General features: G+C 42.7%; 1 protein-coding gene across 1 annotated transcript in view; it reads left to right on the top strand.

The window, feature by feature from the left end:
* The window catches only part of ENTREP1 (endosomal transmembrane epsin interactor 1), a 30,054-nt gene extending 8,809 nt beyond the window's left edge, over positions 1–21,245 (top strand). The window contains exons 3-11 of the mRNA XM_035558578.2: positions 4,477–4,587; positions 6,376–6,504; positions 7,210–7,317; positions 7,440–7,573; positions 11,995–12,124; positions 12,642–12,717; positions 16,639–16,788; positions 18,655–18,944; positions 20,053–21,245. Coding sequence (XP_035414471.1) covers positions 4,477–4,587; positions 6,376–6,504; positions 7,210–7,317; positions 7,440–7,573; positions 11,995–12,124; positions 12,642–12,717; positions 16,639–16,788; positions 18,655–18,944; positions 20,053–20,259 — 1,335 coding nt within the window. The 3' untranslated portion in view covers positions 20,260–21,245. The remainder of the gene's footprint in view (positions 1–4,476; positions 4,588–6,375; positions 6,505–7,209; positions 7,318–7,439; positions 7,574–11,994; positions 12,125–12,641; positions 12,718–16,638; positions 16,789–18,654; positions 18,945–20,052) is intronic.
* Positions 21,246–23,030: the final 1,785 nt, after the last annotated feature.

Genomic DNA, 23,030 nt, shown 5'->3' with positions numbered 1-23,030 from the left:
TATTGCTATTACTGCTGTGTGTATGGAAAATCAATACACTGGATTATCTTTTCCTAGAAGGATGCTTATAAAGACTATACGTAGGACGTAAACAGGTATAAGAGTTAATGAGTGCAGAGCAAGTGTTTTTCTTTCACTCGCTTTTTAAGTGCGTGCTTATGCGTGAGTCATGTGAGTGCATGTTAAAGCAATTCCTCCTGGCATTAGATACTGGCTTCAACAGCGGCAGCAGCAGGACAGCACACAGTCTGGCTGTACGGAATGAGTTATAAGGTCAGGGCCTTACCGTGTAAGTTTGTCCTGCCGCTGCTGGAGCTCCCATTGACAGTAATGAGAAAACTCCACTGACTTCAGCAGAGTTAGGTTGGTTGGCTGACACTATTTAGACTGGGTCCTCAAAAGGCACGAGGATTTTTTTAGGTGGAAAAGATCACGCATGCAAGAGATTAGCAAATACTGTCTCTGACATTAGAATACACTTTGCTTTCCTATAGTTTAATTCATATAAATGTTCATCAAGACTTTCTGCAGCTGTTCACAGTCCATGCCTATCTAATGCTCAAAAGATGAAGGGCAGTGGGCCAAACTAAGCTCATAGTTTGAGTTGTTTCTATTTTTATCACTGCAGTTAAGACTAGTTACCTCTATTTTAACTTTTAAAATAGCCTGCCTGCCTTTGACTGCTCGTTCTAAGGGAAGCAATATTTTTCTCCTCATTCACATATGGAGGGGTTCTTCTTTTACTGGGATAAAGTGGACCACCTGCTTTTACTTGTAGGTGAGTAGCGATGGAGAAGGTGTTTAAATTTGCATCTGCAGGAGAATATATCTTACAAAGCAAGCTGACAAGGGGCAGGTTAGATAAGCAGACGGCCAGATGGCTTGAAACCTAGATGAATGACTGGATCCAAAGGGTGGTGGTGATCAGTGACACAAAGGCTGGCCAGGGGCCAGTCAGCAGCATTGCACCCTAGGGGTGGTTACTGGGAACAATGCTATTTAATATCTTAATGAATGATCTAGACAGCGGGACAGAGTGCACTCTCAGCAAGTTCACAGATGATACAAAACAGGGAGGAATGGCTGATACACCAAGTGTTGGTGCGTCCCAAACAGTGACCTGGAGAGCTGGAGAAATGGGTGGAGAGGAATCTCGAAGTTTAGCAAGGGAAAATGCAGAGTTCTGCCCCTGCAGAGACCCCAGGCACCAGTACATGCTGGGGAATGAACTGCTGGAAAGCCCTTCTGCAGAATATCCCCAGGGGTCCTGGCAGACAACAAGCTGACCATGAGCCAGCAAAGTGCTGTTGTGGCAAAGAAGGCCAATGGCAGCCTGGACTGCGTTAGTCAGAGACTTGCCAGCAGGTCCAAGGGAGGTGATCTTTCCTCTCTACTCAGCACTGGTGAGACCTGTCTGGAGTGCTGGGTTCAGTTCTGGGCTCCCCAGTACAGGAAAGACATGGACATCCCGGAGCATGTCCAGCACAGGGCCAGCAAGAGATGAAGGGACTGGAGCGCCTCTCCTGTGAGGAAAGGCTGAGAGGGCAGGGACAGTTCAGCCTGGAGAAGAGGAGGCTTCCATCTGCATAAATACCTGATGGAAGGGAATAAAGAAAAGGGAGCCAGACCCTTCTCAGTAGTGCCTATTGACAGGACTTGAGGCAGTGGTCACCATATACGAAATTCCATCAGAATGTAGGACAAATGTTTTTGTACTATGAGGATAGTCAGACACAGACACGGGTTACCCGAAGGGGTTGTGTTCATCCATGGAGGCTCTCAAGACCCAGCTGGACATGGTCCTGTGCAGCCATCTGTAGGTGGCCCTGCTTGAACAGGAGGCTTGTACCAGATGACCTCCAGAAGTCCCTTCCAACCTCAGCCATTCTGTAAAAATACTAACCAGTGATGGGGCAGAAAGAAAAAGGGTCTTTTCTCTTGACAAGATCTTGACAAATGAGCTGAATGCTCATTCCTGTCCACTAAGGGATGTAAATGTATTATCAACTATGGTTCAGATCCTGATAATGTTTTAGGTTGTATGTGGAAGAATTATTTTTACCTTCTGCATCTTTAATGGGAAGTTCTGTATATTAAATTTTGCAGTCACAAATAGGCTATGCATATAATAAAAAACAGATTGTGTTTTTATTTTTGAAACCGACTAATTTCTGGTTTACAGTGCCTTGTGTTGAAAGTAGATTAAAAACATTCTTTGCATGAGATACCCTTAGAACTACTCTGACAGACTTGGGTAACTTGGGTAATCTAGACAAAAGTGTAAGAAAAGATATTGATTCACTTGAGTGCTGAGAAGAGAGTTAATTTAAAAATAGAGATTAAAATCTGTGGTTTAAATGTCTGTACATAAAGACAAATGACACTCAAAGTGCTTCCTGTCATTAAAAACCTCTTATCTGTGGTTTTATCGTATTTATAAAACTAGATGTTCCCCTTAAAAAAAAATGCTGTTCCCCTTAATATTGATTGTTCTCAGTATGTCTAGAACACAATAGTCACAATTCACTTCAGAGAAGTACTAAAAGCTACTTTGTTTGTTGTTTTTTCTGAGGTTAAAACTTACCTTATGTGGTAGTGTTACAATTCTGTAAAACGTACAGAGATGACATGTTGTAATTTAAGGAATGAGCATGAACAGTAAAGCTCTTCAGCTCTTAGCCATTCAGGAGTGATTATTTTTCCCTGAAATTAAGTAAACGGGATCATAAATTGGTACAATGGCTCTGATTTATTTTTGGTCCAGATGTCTAGGTAGCTAACCATGATACATCAGCTAAATTTATTTGGAATGGTATCACTGTTTTTGTGAATGTTTGGGGAGGTCTTGTTGGTGGACCTACTGTAAAATTACCTGGAGCAGAACTGAGCCCGTGTCCATCACGATCTCCTTTTTCTTCCACAGCTTTTTGTCATCTCTTGCATTTTTAGTTAAGCCCTTCCTAATACAAAGGAATCTGAGTGAGCAGATCATTATTAACAAGGACTCTTCTGGACATAAAAGACCTGATGCTTGCTTTGTAGGACTGAGTGCTTAAAATTTAAATGTGTTGGGGTGTGAATCTGTTATTTTTATTACTCTCTGATGTATTCTTCTCGCCTATAGTAAGAACTTCCTTGTCTCTCTCAAGAAGTATGGAAAAACATTTGCATGTATGAATCGGGACAGGAGAAGTTCTTGCATATGTTTAAAATCCATATCAACACAGTCTCTTGTAAGCACAGATTGCAGACTAGGAGAAGAACTCACTGAGAGCAGCCCTGCAGAGAAGGACCTGGGGGTTCTGGTGGACAAAAAACTTGACACGAGCCAGCAGTGTGAGCTTGCAGCCCAGCAGGCCAACTGCATCCTGGGCTGCATCAGCAGAGGGGTGGGCAGCAGGTGGAGGGAGGTGATTGTGCCCCTCTGCTCTGCCCTTGTGAGGCCCCACTTGGAGTGCTGCGTCCAGGTCTGGGCCCCCAGCACAAGAAGGACATGGGGGTGGTAGAGTGGGTCCAGAAGAGGGCCATGAAATTGATCAGAGGGCTGGAGCACTACGCCTGTGAAGAAAGGCTGAGAGAGCTGGGGCTGTTCAGCCTGGAAAAGAGAAGACTCTAAGGTGAAATTATTGCAGATTTTCAGTACTTAAAGGGAGCATATGAAAAAGGTGGAGAGGAACTTTTTGTACGGGCAGGTAATGACAGGGCAAGGGGGAATGGTTTAAAACTAAAAGGGGAAAATTTAGATTAGATGTTAGGAGAAAATTCTTCACTCAGAGAGTGGCGAGGCCCTGGCACAGGCTGCCCAGAGAAGCTGTGGATGCCCCATCCCTGTAGATTTTCAAGACTGGGTTGGATGGGGCTTTGAGCAACCTGATCTAGTGGGTGGTGTCCCTGCCCATGGCAGGGGGGTTGGAACTGGATGATCTTTGAGGTCCCTTCCAACCCAAGCCATTTCATGATACGATTTCTATGACATGAAATGATTCTACTATATCGTGGATTTCAGAAGTTTTGCAAACTTTTTAAGATGCTTTGCACTTTTCTATGTGCCTTGCCCTAGTTCATTGGGGTGCTGGTTACGTGGCAGTTGGACAATTTTGAGGACCTTTTGGAAAACAGTCTGGGTAGAAAAGCGTTTTTAAAAATTGATTGGATCAGAAATAGAACTTTTTTGAGGGTTCCGGAAAATCTTTAGCTACCTGTGCTTTTCAGTAGTTGCATGCATTTTATTACTGCACAGTTAGTGCAGGATAAGCTGAGAGAGAGAGAGTAAATGCGTTCAAAGTAGTAATCTGCTTTAAGATTGATCTGGTTTAAGATTAGACACCCAGGGGCACTTCAGTGAAGTCCCAGGGAGTTTTGGAAATTGCCCAGAAGGAGAGAGTCTTGAGTTTGGGAATGGGATTTGCATTGCCATAGGTTTCTTGTATCAGTTTTGTGATCCTGTTCCATCAGCTGTTAACTTTGCTGTTTCAGGTTAACCTATTCGTTCTGCTGTCCGTCATCTGTGTGCTGCTGAACCTGGCTGGATTTATACTAGGATGTCAAGGTGCTCAGTTTGTGTCCAGCGTTCCTAGATGTGATCTGGTGAGCAGACGTAGAGATTTACACATATTTCTTCATAGCATGCTGCATCAGCTGTCAAGTTGGGCTCACAAAATGTGCTAATGTTGAGGTGCAAGTAATGCATGTCAGGGGGTAAAAATACAGCTACAGTGTGTTGGGGGTAAAAAAACAAATAAACAAACAAACAAAAAAAAGCTTGCTCTTTCAAGCCTAGACTCAACTCAAATTGTGAACACACTCACTGAAATCCACAACAGTGCTTTTATTATCTGTGTTTATAAACATTTGCTTTTGGGGTGGTTGGAGCCTTCATAAGCTGTTAATCTCTCTAGGGTAAAGACCCCAAAAGAGTATGTTGTGAGGGTTTTAAGAAAGCGTGATTGGCCCAGAAATGGTTTTGTTTGACTTCATTGATAGCTGGGCTCTGTCTTCAGCATCTGAAGACACAGCTGATTCTGTGCAAGGTAAATCCCAAAGGCATATTTAGAAAATTCCTCTTGCCAGCGTTGTTCACGAATTTTAATATAACAGTCACTTAAGAATTAGCAGAAAGGATTTTTATAGTCATCTGACAAAGATAAATCATTGGTAAAAGCATGACTAGGTACTGATGAGCTAACTGAAAAAGCCCAGTCAGTATAATTTGTGGGTGAGAGTTTATGCAGTTTTGCCATACCTGTTCAGAACAATATATGTTTGTTACTTACAGAAAGAGGCATGAGAAAAAAAATAAGGTAGATAAACCATTCTTTGTTCTCAGAACACTTCTACTGGAGGAAAAAGCTATCTGCACAGGAAAGGACAGATTGCAAAGGATTTTTGTCAAATGGGTGTCATAAGAAGCAGAAGAATTTTTGAATGAGAAACAGTGGAGTAATTTAAATTTAAAGATACAGGATCACTTAGTAATAAAGATGATCATGTGTAAGGGCCAGAGGAAATCTTAAAGGGTTAATGGAAAGATTTTTGATTATTTATTTTGATCCACTTGCTGCTTCACTGAAAGCTATTGTTGGTTCCATAACATGCCAGTCAGCCAAGTGCAGTGAGAGTCCAAGATTACAAGCACTGAATCAATATCAACCTACTGAAGCAGCATGGAGAACTGTTAAGTGTTCTTCAGGACAAGGTGGTTAAACATTTCAGGAATTTCAGAGCATTCTGTGGCTGGAAACATAGGGTACAGTGAAAAGACGTTCCGAAAATCATGAATTACTCCATGAAGTGACTTGTGTAAGTGGAAAACCTTTGACGCAATGACTCTAGAGAATTCGACAGCTAATAAAACAATTACCTCAAGGCACACCAATGTTGAATTTCTACTTGAAAACCAAGATAACGACATTACTCCAAAAGTTGCAAACAGTGCTGTACAGGTGTAACTGTTACTGGTTTGATTGGGTTGAAATTACAGTTGTGGATACTATTCTGTCCCACAGAGATGCAGAATATATACCCGTGAATCAAAGAATGTGGCTTATGTACTGGTCAAGAGCTTCCAGGCTGCTAGGTATTGCAGGAGCTTGGATACTAAAATTGTTCAGTAATCACTGCAGCTTTGATTAGATTTAAGTTGTATTTAAATGTCTTGAGCTTATTAGTAATGCTCTTTCAAATAAGAGGTATGTGTAATACAGCTCTATGATGGGTGAATTGTTGACATACTGAACTGTACAAATTTCATTTTAGAAGCCTGTATTCCGGTCTGCATTGTCTGAGATAAACTTTAACACAGGCTCTGTATTATGCAGCTGAAAATGTTGTGTAAAACAGGTAATAAATTTAAAAGTGTGCTTTTTGTTTTTAAAGGTGGATGTGGGTGAAAACAAGATATGTTTCTGTTGTGAAGAATTTCATCCCACTAAATGCACAGAAAAAGAGAATGCACTGAAGCTCTACCCAGTGAAGTCATGCAGTGCTGTTCACCTCCTTCTTAAGGTACCCTGCACTTGCTGCCTAAAATGACTGCTTGGATAATGTCCATACTTGGGTAGAAACTCAATACTGAAGCGATGTTTTTACTATGAAAAATTCTGTTATCTTCTGGTCTTCTGCACAGAAGATTTTTTGCTCATCTTTGAGTCTTGACCAGTGCATTGCTGATCTGGCATGTGTTTTTCATCCTTTCTATGGTTTATACAAGCACAGCTACAGTTCAGTTCAGACAAGACTGCATGGGTAAGGATGATGTAAATTTAAGCTTATAATTAGAGGCCTCTGTTTGTCATCTCTCTTGGTATACTCAGCCCTTCTTAGCTTCCAAAGAAGCTAAAATAGAACTTCAAGACAGCATCATCTCCAAATAAAAGAGTGCTTTAACTATCTCAGATTCAGGTTTTTCACGGAAAAGCTAAGAGGAAGGTTAAAATTCTTGGAAGAATAGATGGCCTATAAATCACATCTGAGCAGTATTAAACCCTCCCGGATCTCTCTGTCAAAGACACATAATAGGGCAAAACAAGCTTTTGCAAATTCTTCCAGTCTCGGAGATTACCTATCCCGAAGACTGCATCACGTACATTTTTAAGAAGTAATTGTCATTGTCATCTTTGTGTTTTCTGTGTTTGTTTTTGATTTATTTTTTTGACATTTACAAATACCTTGATTTAATCTTTTAATTTCCATAATCTTCATGTTCTTCAGAAAGTTCTCTTTGCTCTTTGTGCCCTGAATGCTCTCACCACCACAGTTTGCTTGGTAGCAGCTGCTCTGCGTTACTTACAGATATTTGCAACAAGAAGATCCTGCATAGTACGTGAGTGCAAGGCACTGCCTAATATAAACAGTGGTACTAACAGTATTATTAGATTACATGGTTCAGTAACGTTAGATTGCAATTGGAAGCTTTGTTAACGGAAGTTGCATTTGATTAGGATGAATCTCAGATTTCTGCAGAAGAAATTGAAGAACAAGGTCACATTTCAGATCCTGAAGATTTCGTCCCGCCTGTGCCACCTCCTTCGTATTTTGCAACATTTTATTCGTATACTCCACGAATGAGTCGCAGGTAAATCCCCAGACTCTCTTCCTTTCTGTTAGCGTCTTTGGAAACCTATGTAATCTTCATTTGTTTAAGACTATTTTCTCTGTTACTTGTTTAAAAATGTTGGTGGCTTTTTTTTTTAAAGGTGAAAAACTGATGAGTTAGGAGGCAGTGTAAATACAGTGGTATGGAGGACTATAATTTTGTAGTTTTCACTTCAAATTGTGTAGGAACTGTTTCTGGGTAAGAGAAATGCTGCAATTTGACATGACTGAAAACTTGTACGATGCTGTCAAGAGCACAGCAGTGACTGAAAGCCAGGCACAATTTGTGTGAGAGAGACTCCTGACCCAGAGGCCCCCATTGCCAGAATAATTCAGTCCTTCCTCTTTGGCAGACAGGGCTGATCAAAGGGTATATTTTTATTGTGCCCTTACACCATGTAATCACTGCCCTTATCTCCATACCTGGGAAGACACTGCACAGTGTGAGCAATCGGGCAGGATCTGTCCCTGTTGCTGTTGCTGGGCTTTTCTTCATCTGTAGCCACGTGATGGAGTTGGAGTGGGAGCAAGGAGGGAGGGATGAGTTAACATATCAGAGTACAAACGGGATAGTCACAAGTCATTGTAATCGCTCTCTTTTTTTTCCCTGCTTTTTTTTGAGCAGGGAGATTCAGTACTACAAAGATAAGGGAAGAAGGATTTGGAGGTTAATAAAATAATAGCTGTATTAATCTTCTTGTGAGTGACAGAAAAGGTGCAGAAAAATTTTCTGTTGCAGAGGGCTGCCTTCTGTGGTGTAATTAGTCTTACGAAAAATTAAAACGTAAATTTGGTGGGGGGGGGGATTATTTTTATGTGGGGTTTGTTACCCATCATTTTCCAGATAGTTACACACTCTTCACAGTAGGTAGCGGGTTAGCTTTGTTTATTAGTTTATGATTCTGGTGGGGCTGCATTACTCTGCTGTGAACAGTCAGTGCTTATAGGTAAAAATACCACGATGCCCAAGCAGTTTGAATGATATAACTCTTGTTTAAAACTCCTGCTTTTTGCTGTGTGCAGGACTCTTTTGTTTATTTCCATGTTTCGTCAGGAACACTGCGCGTGACCCTGTGGTCCTTGCTGAGGTAATTACAGTTCCTGTTGTGGGGCTGCAAAAGTAAAATGGTACAGGAATAGATTTGGAATGAGAAAGCCATCTAAAACTCCAGCCTTTACTAAAAAACATTGCTATGCAAGTCTCGGTTCCAGCATCTAACATGCTCATTAGGAAAACAGAGCGGTGTGAAAACAGAGCGTCCTGCGCAGTGATCTCTTTGGCAGATGAGGTATTTATTGAAATGTGCTTGTCACAGTTCCCCTGCTTTGCAGCGGGGCTGTCGTTCTTTGTCTGGCATGTCAGTCTAGATGGCTATCTCCTTCCCGGCAGCAGTGTTTCTCTTTGTCTATTTTCAGCACAGCAGGGGCTGCTGGGCAGTGTTTGAGGCTTCTGCAGCCTAGTGTAGGGTGGCTGCCTCGCCCGTTGCTGCGCTGAAACTTGCTGATAATAACATCTAAGCGAAGGCGGCGTCTTTCCAAAGTCTGCCTGCTCGTTTAAAGGTGCTGAGGGCAGAAGTGAAAGCAGCAGGCAGCCCTCATTTCCCTTCCTGGCAGACAGGGAAACTGACTCACCCTGGGCTGAGGTGTGACGGGGGCCTGTTCTCCCCCAGCCTCCGCGCCCCGTGCCGGCCTCCGCGCCCTGTGCCCGTCACCTGCCTTCTGAGCTGAGGGCCTCTTCTGAGGAGAGAGGGTGGCTGCGGAGCTTGTCCAGGGTCGAGAGGCACCCTCTGCCAACTGCACCCAGGGCTGTTCCCAGACAGACATGTCCAGATGAGAAAGCAAGCATTGCAGGCTTTGAAATGCATGCTAGGGGCGTGTTAGGATCCTGCTTCCCTTCTCTGCCACCCTTTGAGTTGCAGAGCTGGAGGCACTGCCAGCAAAGCCAGGTTGGTGGTCTGTTCCTTTGTTCATAGGAAATGTTCCTTTATTCATAGGAAACCTTCAGTGTTTGTCCTGCTCAGTGACAAACTAGCTTTGCAGATGTCTGCTCAACTCCTACCTCTCAGCTTGTTGTTTTACAGACAAGGGAAGAGCAGTTACTTTTCAGGACTGGCGCAGCAATAGGACGTACAGCTGAGCTTCCAGATTAGGAATTGAAATACAATAATCTTCCAGATTAGGAAGAGGGAATCCATTTAGGGCAGCAAAACAGTTACCTGGGATCCAGAAATATACCTTAGTCTGGTTGAAAGTATTTGTGATTTGGGAATTAGAGGCATTTACCAAAACGCAGATCTGTTTGCTCAGGTTACTCCGGGTTTGATACCTGTCTCAGACTGGCCCCACGTGCCACCTGTTCCTTAGCAGCTCAGCACACCCCTACTAATGAGCCATGCTCTGAGCCTGGAGCTCTGAGCCGCCGCTCAGAGCAGGCATGAGGGTGGGAGGTGGGCGAGGACGAGCCCTTCCCCGTCGGTGTGCTGGCAGGCACCTGCCTTCCCCGTGCCTAGAGCGCTCTGCATAGCCTGTGGCTGCCCAGAGAAAGCCTTTGTTACTGTTCCCTACCTCCCCATGTTGTCATTAAGAAGGCCACTTGCTGTTCGCTGCTCATTTGCAGCTAGACCCTTACAATCTCTGTAAAACTATATGGCGTATGTAATCTGTAATTGCTTTCTACCGGTGCAGTAACAGCCTTCTGATATCCTGAGTGAAGTCTGTGTTACGATTGCTGGAAAAGATAGATAGTGGCAGGGGTCAACTTTGGAGAGAGAGCACCTGCCTAGAGAAGAGGTTAGAGGAACACTGCCCGCTGTTGTCCACTGCAGTTTGCAGGACTAATGCATGAATTTCTCCCCTTGTGTAAAAAGAGAGAGTGGACATTAAGAGATAAAGAACAGATTGACAAACATCCACGTTCTTTCATTAAAGTTTTATATGCTTTATGCCCTAGCACTTAAGGGAATGCTTTTCTAGTTGCATAGTCTCTATAAGATGTAACGTGATAGAATTCTTGTATGCAGCATTAATTTTCAGTGTGACTGAGCTGGGTAGACCAGATCAAGCATATTTAAAAATGAAGTCAAACTAAGGTTCAAGAGGTGTATGATTCTGGGGTGTGCAGTGGCTGTAAGCTCAGCGCATATGTGGAATGCTTAAAAAAAAAAAAAAGTGAAGAATTAATATAAATTGAACATCAATTTCCATTGTACTTGAAAATGATTTTGGAGCTTATAGGGACAGATGAAATAGGCTGAAATATTTTCTCATTTTTTTTAATTAAAAAAATAATGACCAATTGACAAAAAGTTTTGTTATTTGTTTTGGCAAGTTTTACTCCTTTCCTGTTTTAGCAACCTTTTGTAGACAGTTCCATTCCCTCTGCACTTTCAGATCATGGCATGAAAAAAAAATATTCTTTTCACAGCCATCTTTGTTCCCTCTAGACACTGTCCAGAGAAATCCGAAGCTCTGCAGGGAAGGTCTTGCTCTTGTGCAGTGTGTCTCTGTAGACAGTCCACATCCAGCCCTGGTAGCTAGAAGCCTGAGATGGATCTGGAGAGCAAAACTTGTGGTTGCATGAGGTGCCTGCTCACTGCCAAATTAGTAGCTTAAAATGTAACGAAAAGCAGAGAAAAACTTAGCTGACCTGGGTCAAAGAGTTGAAGGTTGTATAGGGAAGTTTCCCTGGGCAGTCCATCACCACCCTGCCCCAGTGTTAAATGAGGTAAAGTAAAAACTCATTGCCAAAAGCAACATTTGCCTAAAAGAGTTTCTTCAGACGCTGTTCTGATTTCTTCCCTTTCTGCCACCTGAGAGGAAGATAATGCAGGAAAACATCTTCAGCATTTCAGCTGTATTTGAGGCTTTGAGGCTTCTTTATAGTAAATTGAGAAGCAAGGTATCTATGGGGTATATGTGCCTCAGACGCAGATTGGCTGTAATATCCGTAGCTGAGCATCATCACAGCCTCTACTGTTTTTCTGTGCAGCCGTTATCTAACTAAACATGAAACATGAGATCAGAAGTATCTTGAATTTCAGTTATAATTAGGAATTTAATAGTTCATAAAAATCAGAGCTGGGTTATAGTGTTTTCAACGCCCACCCGTATTTGAGTCTCTGCAAGGTAAACCTGAGCCTCTGTGCAGCTGCAGCGGGTTCCTGCGTGCGGTACTGTCCGAGGAGGCCTGAAGCTCTGGTGGCTGCACAGGAGAGGCACCTCCTCAGGAGCAGTGTCGTCTTTGCTCTGGGGAGATCTGGCAGCTCGTGTCGAGTTTGTGAGCCGTGGCTGAGATCCCCAAATCAGAGCTGGCACAGGGAGACCAGCAGAGCTGTGTCTGGCTGTGTCCTCCTGGCAGTGGGACACCGTGCTGAGGGCGCTGCGTGGTGTCCTGTGTTGCAGGATGCTCGGCTCTGATGTGATTCCACTGCCACACATTTACGGAGCGAGGATTAAAGGAGTTGAAGTGTTCTGCCCCCTGGATCCACCTCCTCCATACGAAGCTGTGGTGAGCCAGATCAGCTCCGAGCAGGTATGATCCGTAGCGGTCTCAAAGTGAAATATGTCTGTCTGCTGTAAGGGTAAGATCTGCAACTCACCTTTAGAGCTTCTTCTTAAGCTTCTTCCCAGTTGGGTGTCATGGGAGAAAACTACCAGAGTATGGGAGAAGGAGCAGAATACACAGTGGAGCACAACAGTTGTCGTAGAGGGCTGTCATGCTGCCTCCCTGCTTTGCTTCCCTTCTCTACCTGTAGTCTCCCCATGTTGGACAACATTGGGACTTTTACCATGTGCACTGATCCCTTGTCACTGCTGAAGATAGATGCTTCCCCCAAAAAAATACTTGGGAGATTGAAATAGTCTGAAGTGGATGTTGAAAATTAATTTTAGAAATACACCACTCTTGGTTTTGCAATGGAATTAAACCCCTATGGCATAGTCACCATGTAGTTAACTGCTCACTTTCTAAGATGGATGTTGTAGCTCTTGGAAAACATTGGTAAAAATGGTGATGGTTTCTGATTTTCAGCTTCTCTGTTTTGTTCCAGGAAGCTGCACTGCAAATAGGTGTGGTGGAAGTTGTTGCTGATTCAATGGAAACAAGTGGCAGGCAGGCCTCTCAAGGTAAAAAGAACATTTTAGAATTTGCCGTACAGCAGTTCTTCCCAATCCAAATGGCTTAATATTGCAGCAGCATTAATATTTCTTTGAAAGCCACCCACCATATTTCAAGCCACAGATGCAGAATTACAATTGTCTTGGGCAGCAGGAACAGAGATTGACCTTTAAAATACAAAAAAAAAAAATGTTGTTCACTGTTAAGATCCAGAAAGAAAGATATATTCCCTTCTCAGCGATCTACAAGTTAAGCTGCTGACTCTGCATCCATACATTGTAAGAAATGATCTCCAGCTCCAGTGTCTTCATGTGCTTTGTACAGACAATGGTGCCTGTTTGACAATTTATTGCTGATGAAAAGAGTAAAATGAAAAAAATAATGTGTTGAGCTAAATGTGGGACTTCCTCCATTATTGAGCTTGCACTGGAAGAATTGCTAATGAGTTTCTGCATACTGGTACAGGACGTGGCTACACGACAAGTAGAGGTTACATCAGACTTTTTTCAGCATTGTTTCAGAAAACCATGGAAATTGTTCCAGGCTGTTTTCAACCTAGCTTTTCCGTTTGCTGTGCTGTACAATTGCAGTTAAAATATTGTAGGCTCCCAGGTAAGCAACAGGCAGCTTTTCCAGTACAGCCCTGGTGAAAAGCCTTTCTTCTTTTCGTTTTAACTTGCTATTGCTGCACAAATTGTCTGAAGTTCAACAGATGGTTGTGTGCTTATCCACACAGTGATTACAACACAAGAATATGGAGAGTAAAGACACCTAAAAAAAACACTAAAAAACAAACATAAAATGAAAAAAAAAAAACAAACAACATCCCAAATTTCTTAAATGACTCTGACTCCTGCTGGAAAAACTTTGGTTTGTGAAGTTAAACAGTTGAAATTGTCCCTACTACGTGATGACAGGAGAATAAATAGGGTTTTTTTTGTTTGTTTGTTTTCCCCACAGATCTGTGCTTTAATCAAATAACAATTCTTTCAAACTTCCCTTATACTCCAGCGGTCTGCCTGAAACTGCTGAAAACCAACACCTGCATGCTTCTGGTATCTCATCAGTTGTGATGGCCAGAAAGAAATTCAGAGGAGTGGCAGCACAAAGCTTAGTTCTCAAGGCCTTCTGGTAGATAAAGCTGCTGTTGCATTCTCCGCGCACCTTGAATACAAACTGATATCAGATGTGAGACTGCATGGTGGCTGCTTAAAGTTCTGAGAACAGAAAACAGGAAAAGAAAACTATAGAGAGGCAACAGAGTCGGGAAAGTTTCCAAAAAAACAAACAAACAAAAAACACCCAAAAACCCAAAACGCATGATAAGGCATTGTTTGAGGCATTGTTTGTATTTAAAAACTTCCTTTTAAGCAAGCAGACTGGATCACACGTGGTAAATTGTACTCTCCTCCCCATCTTTTTAGCTTGTTTATCCATCCTGTTTTTATTAATTGGCCTGCAAAGTGATTTTAACCTCTCAGCTTGGCTATTATGTTCATATGCAAGAAGAAAGTGAGTACTTTGGTAAAGAAAATTAACATTGTTTCTTCTAGATGCCAAGGCTTTCTAGGGGCAGTGAATTTAAGAAAAGAAAATACACTGAGCAGTATCTCTCTGTTTATTTATATTTGTGGAGGTGTACTTGGTCTGGCTGGAATGGAGTTAATTTTCTTCGTAGCATCCTGAATGGTGCTGTGCTTTGGATTTGTGGCCAAAACAGTGCTGATGACACACGCTGAGCAGTGTCAGTGTGGTGGTTTTGCCTTGCTAAGCAGCTCAACTCCACCACAACCGCTCTCCCACTTCCCATCCTCAGAAAAGGAGGGAAGGAAGAAAGGGAAACAAACAACGTATGAGTTGAGATAAGGATAATTTAATTAAAGGAAAAGTAATTATTAAGGGAAAATTATTATTAATTAAAATATTTAACTAAAGGGAAAAGGGGAAATAAGGAAAAAAACAAAACAAAACACAAGCATAGGCTGTGTGGAAGTGCAGAGGAAAGAAACTACTCTCTACTTCCCACCAACGAGTGATGCTTGAGGTCCTTGAAGCAGGGCCTCAACAAGTAGCCAGTGTTCGGGAGGACAGACGTATTCACAATGAGAGCCTGCCCCTCCCCTCTTCTTCCTTGTACCACCTTTTATTGCTGACTGTGACACCACATGGTATGGAATAACCCTTTGGCTGGTTTAGGTCAGCTGCCCTGGTGATGTTCCTTCCTCCCCTCTTGCCTGTCCCCAGCCTGCTGGCTCTGGGGGGGTTAGAGGGGGTGGCTGTGTGGGGCTTGGCTGCCTGCTGGGGGTAAGGCACCAGAGGAGGGGCACACAGTGAGGAGGCAGGCGTGTTACACGTGGGGCAGAGTAACTCCACCGGCTGTCTCAGCTGATGTCGAGTAACGGTCTATAAATAAGTGCTGAACTTATGGTTCATGCTGGTGGTCTGTTGTGCCAGGGCATTTGTGTTCAACGCCGTGATTCCCTTGGCATCATCAGGACTGGAGGACAAGGCGTAGCTCCCAGTGGAAGCGAAGGCTGCCTGCTAGCTACCTGAAACCTAGCTGCTGGCTGCAGGAGGACCTGAGACATTCTTTGTGCCAGCTGAAATGGTTTTACTGGCTTCAGAAGCCTTCTTATCCAGCAGAATAGTATTCTCCATGCCAAGTGTAGTATGAAGACAACCTACTGGTGCCTGGGGATGCTTGGCAGCTGCCCTGTGTGATCACGTGCTGGGTTGATGCATTTCCAGTATGCACCAGCTTTACACCACTCACACCTTAACCTCTAAGCCACTTTACAGGCTCTAACACCTGTAACATTATTAAGAATTATCATGAGATCATGAAATCAGGTTATTCTTCTGATTAGTATTTTTTTAAAAAAAAACCTTCACCAGAATACGAGCACCACTGTACCTGAAGAACTGACTGGTAGCAGAGCTCCACTAGAGTTAGTGTTTTTATTGGTGATGGATTTAATCCTGCCTGGTTCTTGGTCTGCCATGCTCTGTTGCTAGGTCCTATTTCCTGACTTGTCAGGATGGTGTCTGCTTTATATAGGCTCTGCCACGGTTTCTTCTTTTCGGAAGATTCTAGGTTGTATTCGTGTGGGAGATAAGGTGTTATCTTTAACAAGTACACATCATCCAAGACTTAATTTTCTTGACGGCTTCAGCCAGTGGCAGTTTTCTGGTAGGGTAATAGCATGAACATTTTCCATGTTCTGAATAAGACACTATCTGCGTTCATTTTTGTTTTGGCTTTTGTATGAGCAAGAAAATTGTTTCCTTGTAAAATGCCAGGTGCCATCAGATGGAGGCACAGAACCAGGTTAGTTGCAAAACGTGTATCTTCATCCAGTCCTATTCACTTTGCAGGAGTGACACCACATAATCCCTCCTTCAGCCAAGGGGAGGAATGTTGGTTAACTGGAAAGATGATACAGATAACAAGAATTCAGGAAAGTCTTTATTTTAACAAATAATCTTCTGAAACAAGGTCTTTAATCCCTATGTAGGGACTGGTGACTGATTCGCGAGCTACGTAATTGCAAACAGTGACTGACTTCTGTGGCATCTTGGTACTGCTGCTTGTATGCAGAAGCATTTCAAGCTCTGAGAGGTTTAGTTTTCTCTCTGAGAAGCTACCTTATTCTCTGAACAGGTGGTTCAAGGTGAGGTTTCTGTTAGGCAAAGCTGTATTTGCTGCTGCTCCAGTTGTATAAGGCTGAACAGGTTTCTGTAAAAAGTTAAGCAGGCTTTAGATGAGTATTTCTGGTGAGTGTAGGCATATGCACACATACAAGCACCTCTAAGCCTTTGTGTCCAATCATTACTCAAAAAAAAAAAAAAAAGGTAATAACCTGAAATAATGATGCCTGCAGATCTGCTTTATTCTAATGACTTTTCCTTTACTACTCCTGGTTACGCAGGTGATGAAATTCCTAAGTCTTCCAGCAGAGTGAGCCTTTCAGCTTCAGCTGTGAGCCCCATGCCTGCAGAAGGAGCGTACAAGAGAGCCTTCAACCCCTTGCAGAGGCGCTCCAAGAGTGACCCTGTGCTGCACTGCCAGTTGCCCCAAGGTGACTTAATTTTCTCTGTCCGTGCTTAGTTAATGAACCCTTAAGGGAGCATTCGGGCTCACGGCCCATTGCAGGGGGCTGGAACAAGATGATCTGTAAGGTCACTTCAACCCAAACCATTCTGTGATTCTGTTTGTCAGAGAGGGTCAGTACCCTGAACCCAATACCTGCAAATGTCAGCTACTGCCTCCCAGCAGAGTACCTAGATTACAGCAAACAGTCTGTGCTTTGTCACATCCCCTCTGTGTAACGCCCTAGTCTCGCTGTCTCTGTAGGCTTTCACCTCTAAGAACAGGGTCTGCAGCAGCAGGCATTGCTATTTCAGGGAGAGGGGAGAATGGTGGAAGAGGAGGAGATAACACACAGGATTGCTTAGTGTACTCGCACAGTAGCATCTAAAAGCTTGCAGAGGCAATGTCATTGTGCAATTAACAGCAAAATTAGCTTGGGTATTTGGTATTAGCTTCTAAATGTACTCTCCTCCCTCCCCCTTTTCTCCTTCCTCGTAGCACAATAAATAAATAAACGCACAGCAGAGAGCTGATGCAGTCTGTTGCAGATACTGTGGTGTTGGTGATCCAATGCAGTCACTGTGGGAAAACTGCTAGTGTGGCTGCACAGCCCTTCATTTTGTCGACAGTCTCAAAAATCCACTAGTCAATAGTCTTGTGGTTTTTATTACAGGCTGTTGGAACCCTGTAATAGCTGCTAATAGATATTGTCACTCACAGAACAGAGGTGGGGAGGGGGCGTGTTAGCCATAACTGTTTGTTTTGAACGCTGGATTATGCTTACTATTTTGTGGAATGTGTTCATGTCTCCACTGCATCATCGGTTTTCTCTTTTCCGCCTATCAACTTCCACTGGAGCACCCCAGAGAATCTGCTGCTGAAGCGATAGTTGAATGACACAGAGCCTATTCAGAGCCGGGAAAGCAGAGCAGAGTGTTTCTGGGGTGGAGGGAATCCATCAGCCAGAAGTGTCTGGGCTCTTCAGGCTCCATGTGTAATTGGTTAGGCCTGCTCAGCATTGGACCTGAAAGCTAAATACACAACTGCTGCCGAAAGGGAAGTCAGCTGCTGTAGCAGCGGAAGCTGCTTCAAGTTAGTTTGTGCTTCTTCTTGCTGGAAAGCCTTGGATCTCCTCCTGGTATTGTTGTACTTGGCATAATGCCATCGTTAAAGAGCTGCTTGAACAACCCGTAGGTGTCCTCTTTTTAACAGCGACAAAAATTAGTGATTGTTGCTTAGACCAGAGGCAGTGGATTTTTATTTGGGCTAAAGGCAGTGGAATCGATGCCCTGCTGACCTTTGCTTAATCCTTGCAATGTCATTTTGAATGGCTTTTTGAAGTAAACTTCCAGTTTGTGGTATTACTAGCTTCCAGCTTGAGAAGCAATTATTTTCAGATATTTTGTAAACAGACCTTTTGGCTGGTGATAACTGAGAGTTACAAAAACTTCAGGAAGGATCATAAAACTCCGCAAACTGTGTTCAGCCTGCTTTGTATGTTAACATTAATACTGAAAGCTCATTCCAGCTCTCACCAATCAGAGCAGAAGCAGAAGAGAAGGTAACTGATGTATAGAAAATGGCAAATAACATTCACAGAAATGTTCCTCCAAGCCCTTTGATGTGTGGTATGCACTCAACCGTAGCTATGTACTCTATTTTACAAGCATTTTCTGCGATGTAAATTCAATGCAGGGTGAACCTTGCATGCCATTCTGGCCGTGCCAGACTGTTAAACTGTTGGTTAAACTGTGCACTGCATCGTCACTGAATCAGTATTGAAATCTCACAAGACACTTGTTGAAAAGTACTGTGAAGCAAGTACATTGTTTGCTCTGTTGATCTTTGTCTTCAGGCCCAGTGCTCAGCTGTGAGGCTGCAACTCAGACTGAAATAAAACCACAAGTTGACACTGTCACGTTGCGGAAGAGCTTGAGAGCAAGACCTTTGAGATCAAGACCCCGATCTTTGATAGACTACAAGTCTTACATAGACACTAAGATGCTCGTGGCACGGTTCCTAGAGCAGTCCTCCTGCAGCATGACACCCGACATACATGAATTGGTGGAAAACATCAAGTCTGTTTTAAAATCAGATGAGGAACATATGGCTGAAGCTATCACCAGTGCCACCTTCCTTGAGCAGGTACTTTTGTTATGTATAAGCTGGCCTTGGTTTGGGAGTCTAGGTTTACACTTGCAACTCTGCTTTGTGTGTCAAAATTTTTGAACGCAATTTAAATTCTGTGGTATTTTAGCTTCATATTGGGAATGTACGAAAAGTGGTAAGGCTGTGCATGTGTGATGTCTCTGGCCTTGTGGTTGACAGAGCAAGGCAGGTCAGAAGGCTGAACACTGTACTTTTTAAAGCTGAAGGCGATGGTCTTTTGTAGTAGAATCATGAACAGTAAATGACATGGCAATGTTTTATAGTGAAGGTGGCAGGTGAGAGGGAAAAGAAGCAACTGGCACGAATGGAGGATGACAAGAAAATTTTGATGTAAATCCACTGGCAGCAACTTTTTGTGATTCGTTGCCATAATAAGGCCTGAATAAATATAAGACCTAGTACTAAATGAAAAAAAGTAGAAAAGATATGCTTACATCAGTGGAATGAATATTCAGCCATTTCAGACATTGCAGACATCATCAAACAAATGTTTCGGCAGCTTATACAGCAGTTGGAAAAAAGAGTTGATTCAAGCACAGCATGAGTGATTTGCTGTGATAACTAGTTTTGGTTTGAATTGTCATGCAAAACACTTCAAAAATTTTAATTTAGGCTGTGGAAATACAGTGAGATTTTCCCACTGCAGCCTACAGGCAACAGAAGCCTCAACAGATTTGACACAAAAGAGCTGAAAAGTATTTTACTTGGGAGAATTTTGTTTTTCATACTGGCCTAGAGCTTGTTACAGTCCAGTGGCTTCAGCAGGAAGTAACACTTAGATTCCTATTAAACTCTACCTGATGTGACATAGTTTGGGATGAGCTAATTCTTGTGCAGCTTTCACAAAAAAAAAAAAGGGGGGGGTGGGGAACAGTTGAGGGATGACAACACACACCTTTTCTCAGTGGGACTTTTCCTGTCTCTCTTGTACAAATACCAGTTTTACTCTCAGATACATATATTTTTTTTAATTTTTTTTTTTTAAAACAGGCAACACTACAATTTCTTCCTAGTTGGGTAAGAAACCATCTTAATGGAACAACAGCCTGAAAACAAACCTGATTTACGTTTTTTCTTTTCAAAGGTGATGGCGCCTGCCCAGGAAGCCATGTCACTGCGGGCCCACGTGCTCCCTTTCAGGCAGCGTCCTGGATTGCTGCACCTGGAGAGCTGTGGTGACCTGAGTACTTTCACAGCAGGTGAAGGTCAGTCAGCTGAGAGGAGGATCCAGAGAGCAGAGCACGAGCGGCCTCACAGTCTTATTGGAGTTGTCAGGGAAACTGTACTTTGAGGTGGTTTCTCTCTTCTCTGTTCCTCGGGAGAGCGTTTCTGTCAGGCATTCATGCTGCACACGAAAACCATCTCTGACAAGTAGGTGGAAGAGGGTGTCGCCAGCCTATTTTTTATACCCTCATGCTCAGACTCCCAATGGGAAGCTCTTTCTACAAACCCTCTGAGGCAGATTGTGAGCTGACCTGCAAATTGGGCTGTTCAGGTGCAACTAGTGTTTGTGAAACAGCACTCTTCTGTTGCACCTCTGTAGTCTACTGCCACTTAGGACAGAGTTGTTTTTTTCCTCAACTTAGATGCGGCAGAAGAGCTTTGTGCCTTGGTTCATTGGGCTGAGGCAAGGACAGTTACCGTGTGTGTGCACTTTATGTCTCGGTGAAGAACACAGGGCAGAGCCAATGCCTGTGTTTATCTGGTGTAAATTACCATAGCTCCATTGATTTTTAGCTGGCCTGTTCCAACTTACTTCCTCGTAGAGGTGCTTTTTATGTATCAGCTGACATATATGCTGAAAGCATTTACGCAGCCATCTCAAATCCTCTGCAGATCTGCAGGTGACTACCTAATATTGTTTTGGCAGCCTTAACCACTAGGCCACAGTGACCCCTGAGTTTACACTCTTTAGCTAATAAACGAATGTAGAAGCCAGGTGGCTCAAGCTGTTGACTGCAGATAGTTTGTCAAGCTCTGTTCTATATCTATGCTGCTAACTGGGAATACACTAAGTGTTTCCAGAGGCTGGGATCAGGCACAAAATTTTGATTTGCAAGGCTAGTTGCAGCCTTCTGTGTCTCAGCAGGATGAATAAATACTCCTGCTGCTATTTTAATGTTAATGCTTCATTTAACAATTATTAAACGCTTTCATACTGAAAACCAAAAAGCTTTACAGTGAGTTTTAATTAAGCTTGTTCAGAAGTGGAAACTGTGCAGTTTCACTTATGAAAGATAAGTTGAGTAAAATAAAATGCTCATCTCTACTCTCGAATTGGTGTTTTATTTTTACTGTCTGGTAGAGGAAATACAATAGGGCTCTGAGGATTGCTGGATCACTGGCTTATTGGTACATTTTGCTCTCAGAAATAAGAGCACAGCAAGTCAAAATTGAGGGATCATGTCTTGTAGAGGAAAGCAAGCATCACAAGAACATGCTGGCTTTTACCTTACTTGTATTAAATATTTTGCAATTCCATTACATTTAGAACTCTAACTTTTCTTGCTATATGCATCACCTGATGTGGGAGTTCTTTTGGAGCCTCAGTATCAGCTTCCTTTTCCCAGTTAACATTCCCCTTCCAAAAGCAGGTTGTGGAATAAGAGAGAGTTATATGCTCCATCAACGCACATTTTCCTTCCAGCAGCTCTTACCCTGGTGTTATGCTCTGTGTAACTCCCTGTCACCCTGCCTGGGGAAAAGTCTGCAAGGTCCCTGGGCTCTAAGTCAGGATGGAACATAAGCTTATACTTTGGAAAACTTGATCAGATTTCAGCTAATTGCTTGTTATCCCAACAAAACAAGACTAATCTGAATAGTTACCTTCCTCTCTGAAGATAGTAAGCAAATCTACTACAAAATAATGGTGTTGCAACCTGAATAATTTTCCAACATACAAGTTAAATTTCTCACTAAGTATTGGAAAGTAACATTGACAGTTCCAAAAAAGTGATTTACAAAATGATCAAAAATGATTCCCAATGTAGTAAGTTAAATTATATTCATCTACTCGGAGACGTGGAGTTACCGGTCACATACTCATACTTACCACGTTTAATGCTATTCCAGGAAGTATAAAACTTGCAAAGATTTGAAGAGCTACAAGGTCTCTAGCAGCTAACTTTAATCACCAAGTTCCAGTGACAGTGCAGCCCTTAACAACAGAAGAATCACGTACATTTCATAGTTTTTTCTCCCTTACAGAAAAGTTTATGGAAACCTCTTCCACAGAACCAATTTCCCCACGAGCAGTTTCTCTTTTTTTTAATTTTATTTTTACTATCAGCTTTATGAGCTCTCTTACATTGAAAAGATAAACTTTTCATGCCCTTTCCCACTTGCAAATTCAGTCTCATTTCCATTCGAGGCAGCCTTCAAACCTAATGAAAAGCAGCCCCCCTTGATGGGTAGCATGCTTGCAAACACAGAAGCCTTACTGGTCTTCCTCCAACTCTTTACCCAATGAAGAAGCCACCATGGGAACTTAGTGGTGGATGAGAAGCTGCCCTCATAGCCCTAGACTTTCTCATTCTAAAACAGGGGTGGGGGTGATATACAAATTTCAGTGCTGCCATACTGTCTCTTCCTCCTGCTGCCAGGGTGTGTATATACATATATATATATATATATATATATATATATACCCTGAACTTCCAACTTCCACGGTCTTAAATGAAGAGGCCTTTCTGGAGAAAGAGCAGAATGCAGATCTCATTCAGCAGGGAAATTCAAAGAAGCCATTCAAGAAGTATGAGATGAAGTATGGGAGGAAAGACAGAGTACATACAGACTGTGAAAGACAGAGCAGGAAAGAAGCATCAGTGCTCAAAAGGTTAAGCATAAAGGACGGACGTAAAGTGAATAAAAAAAAAAAAACCACACATCTGTAGGTGGTTTCAGTTCACTTCCCTAAAATTCACGTCTTGTACATATTTCCGCTACATAAATACACTCATACACAGACTATGAGAAATGACCAGTGGAGGGAGAGGGCAGAGGCATGTTAGCCAATTGCATAGGTTGCAGAGACATTTACTCTGATAGCTTTATTTGCTCAGC

The sequence above is a fragment of the Cygnus atratus genome, chromosome Z (assembly GCF_013377495.2).
Source record: "Cygnus atratus isolate AKBS03 ecotype Queensland, Australia chromosome Z, CAtr_DNAZoo_HiC_assembly, whole genome shotgun sequence".
Classification (NCBI taxonomy): domain Eukaryota; kingdom Metazoa; phylum Chordata; class Aves; order Anseriformes; family Anatidae; genus Cygnus; species Cygnus atratus.
The sequence above is the reverse complement of the archived record's forward strand: the minus strand, read 5'-3'. Positions and strand labels throughout refer to the sequence as shown.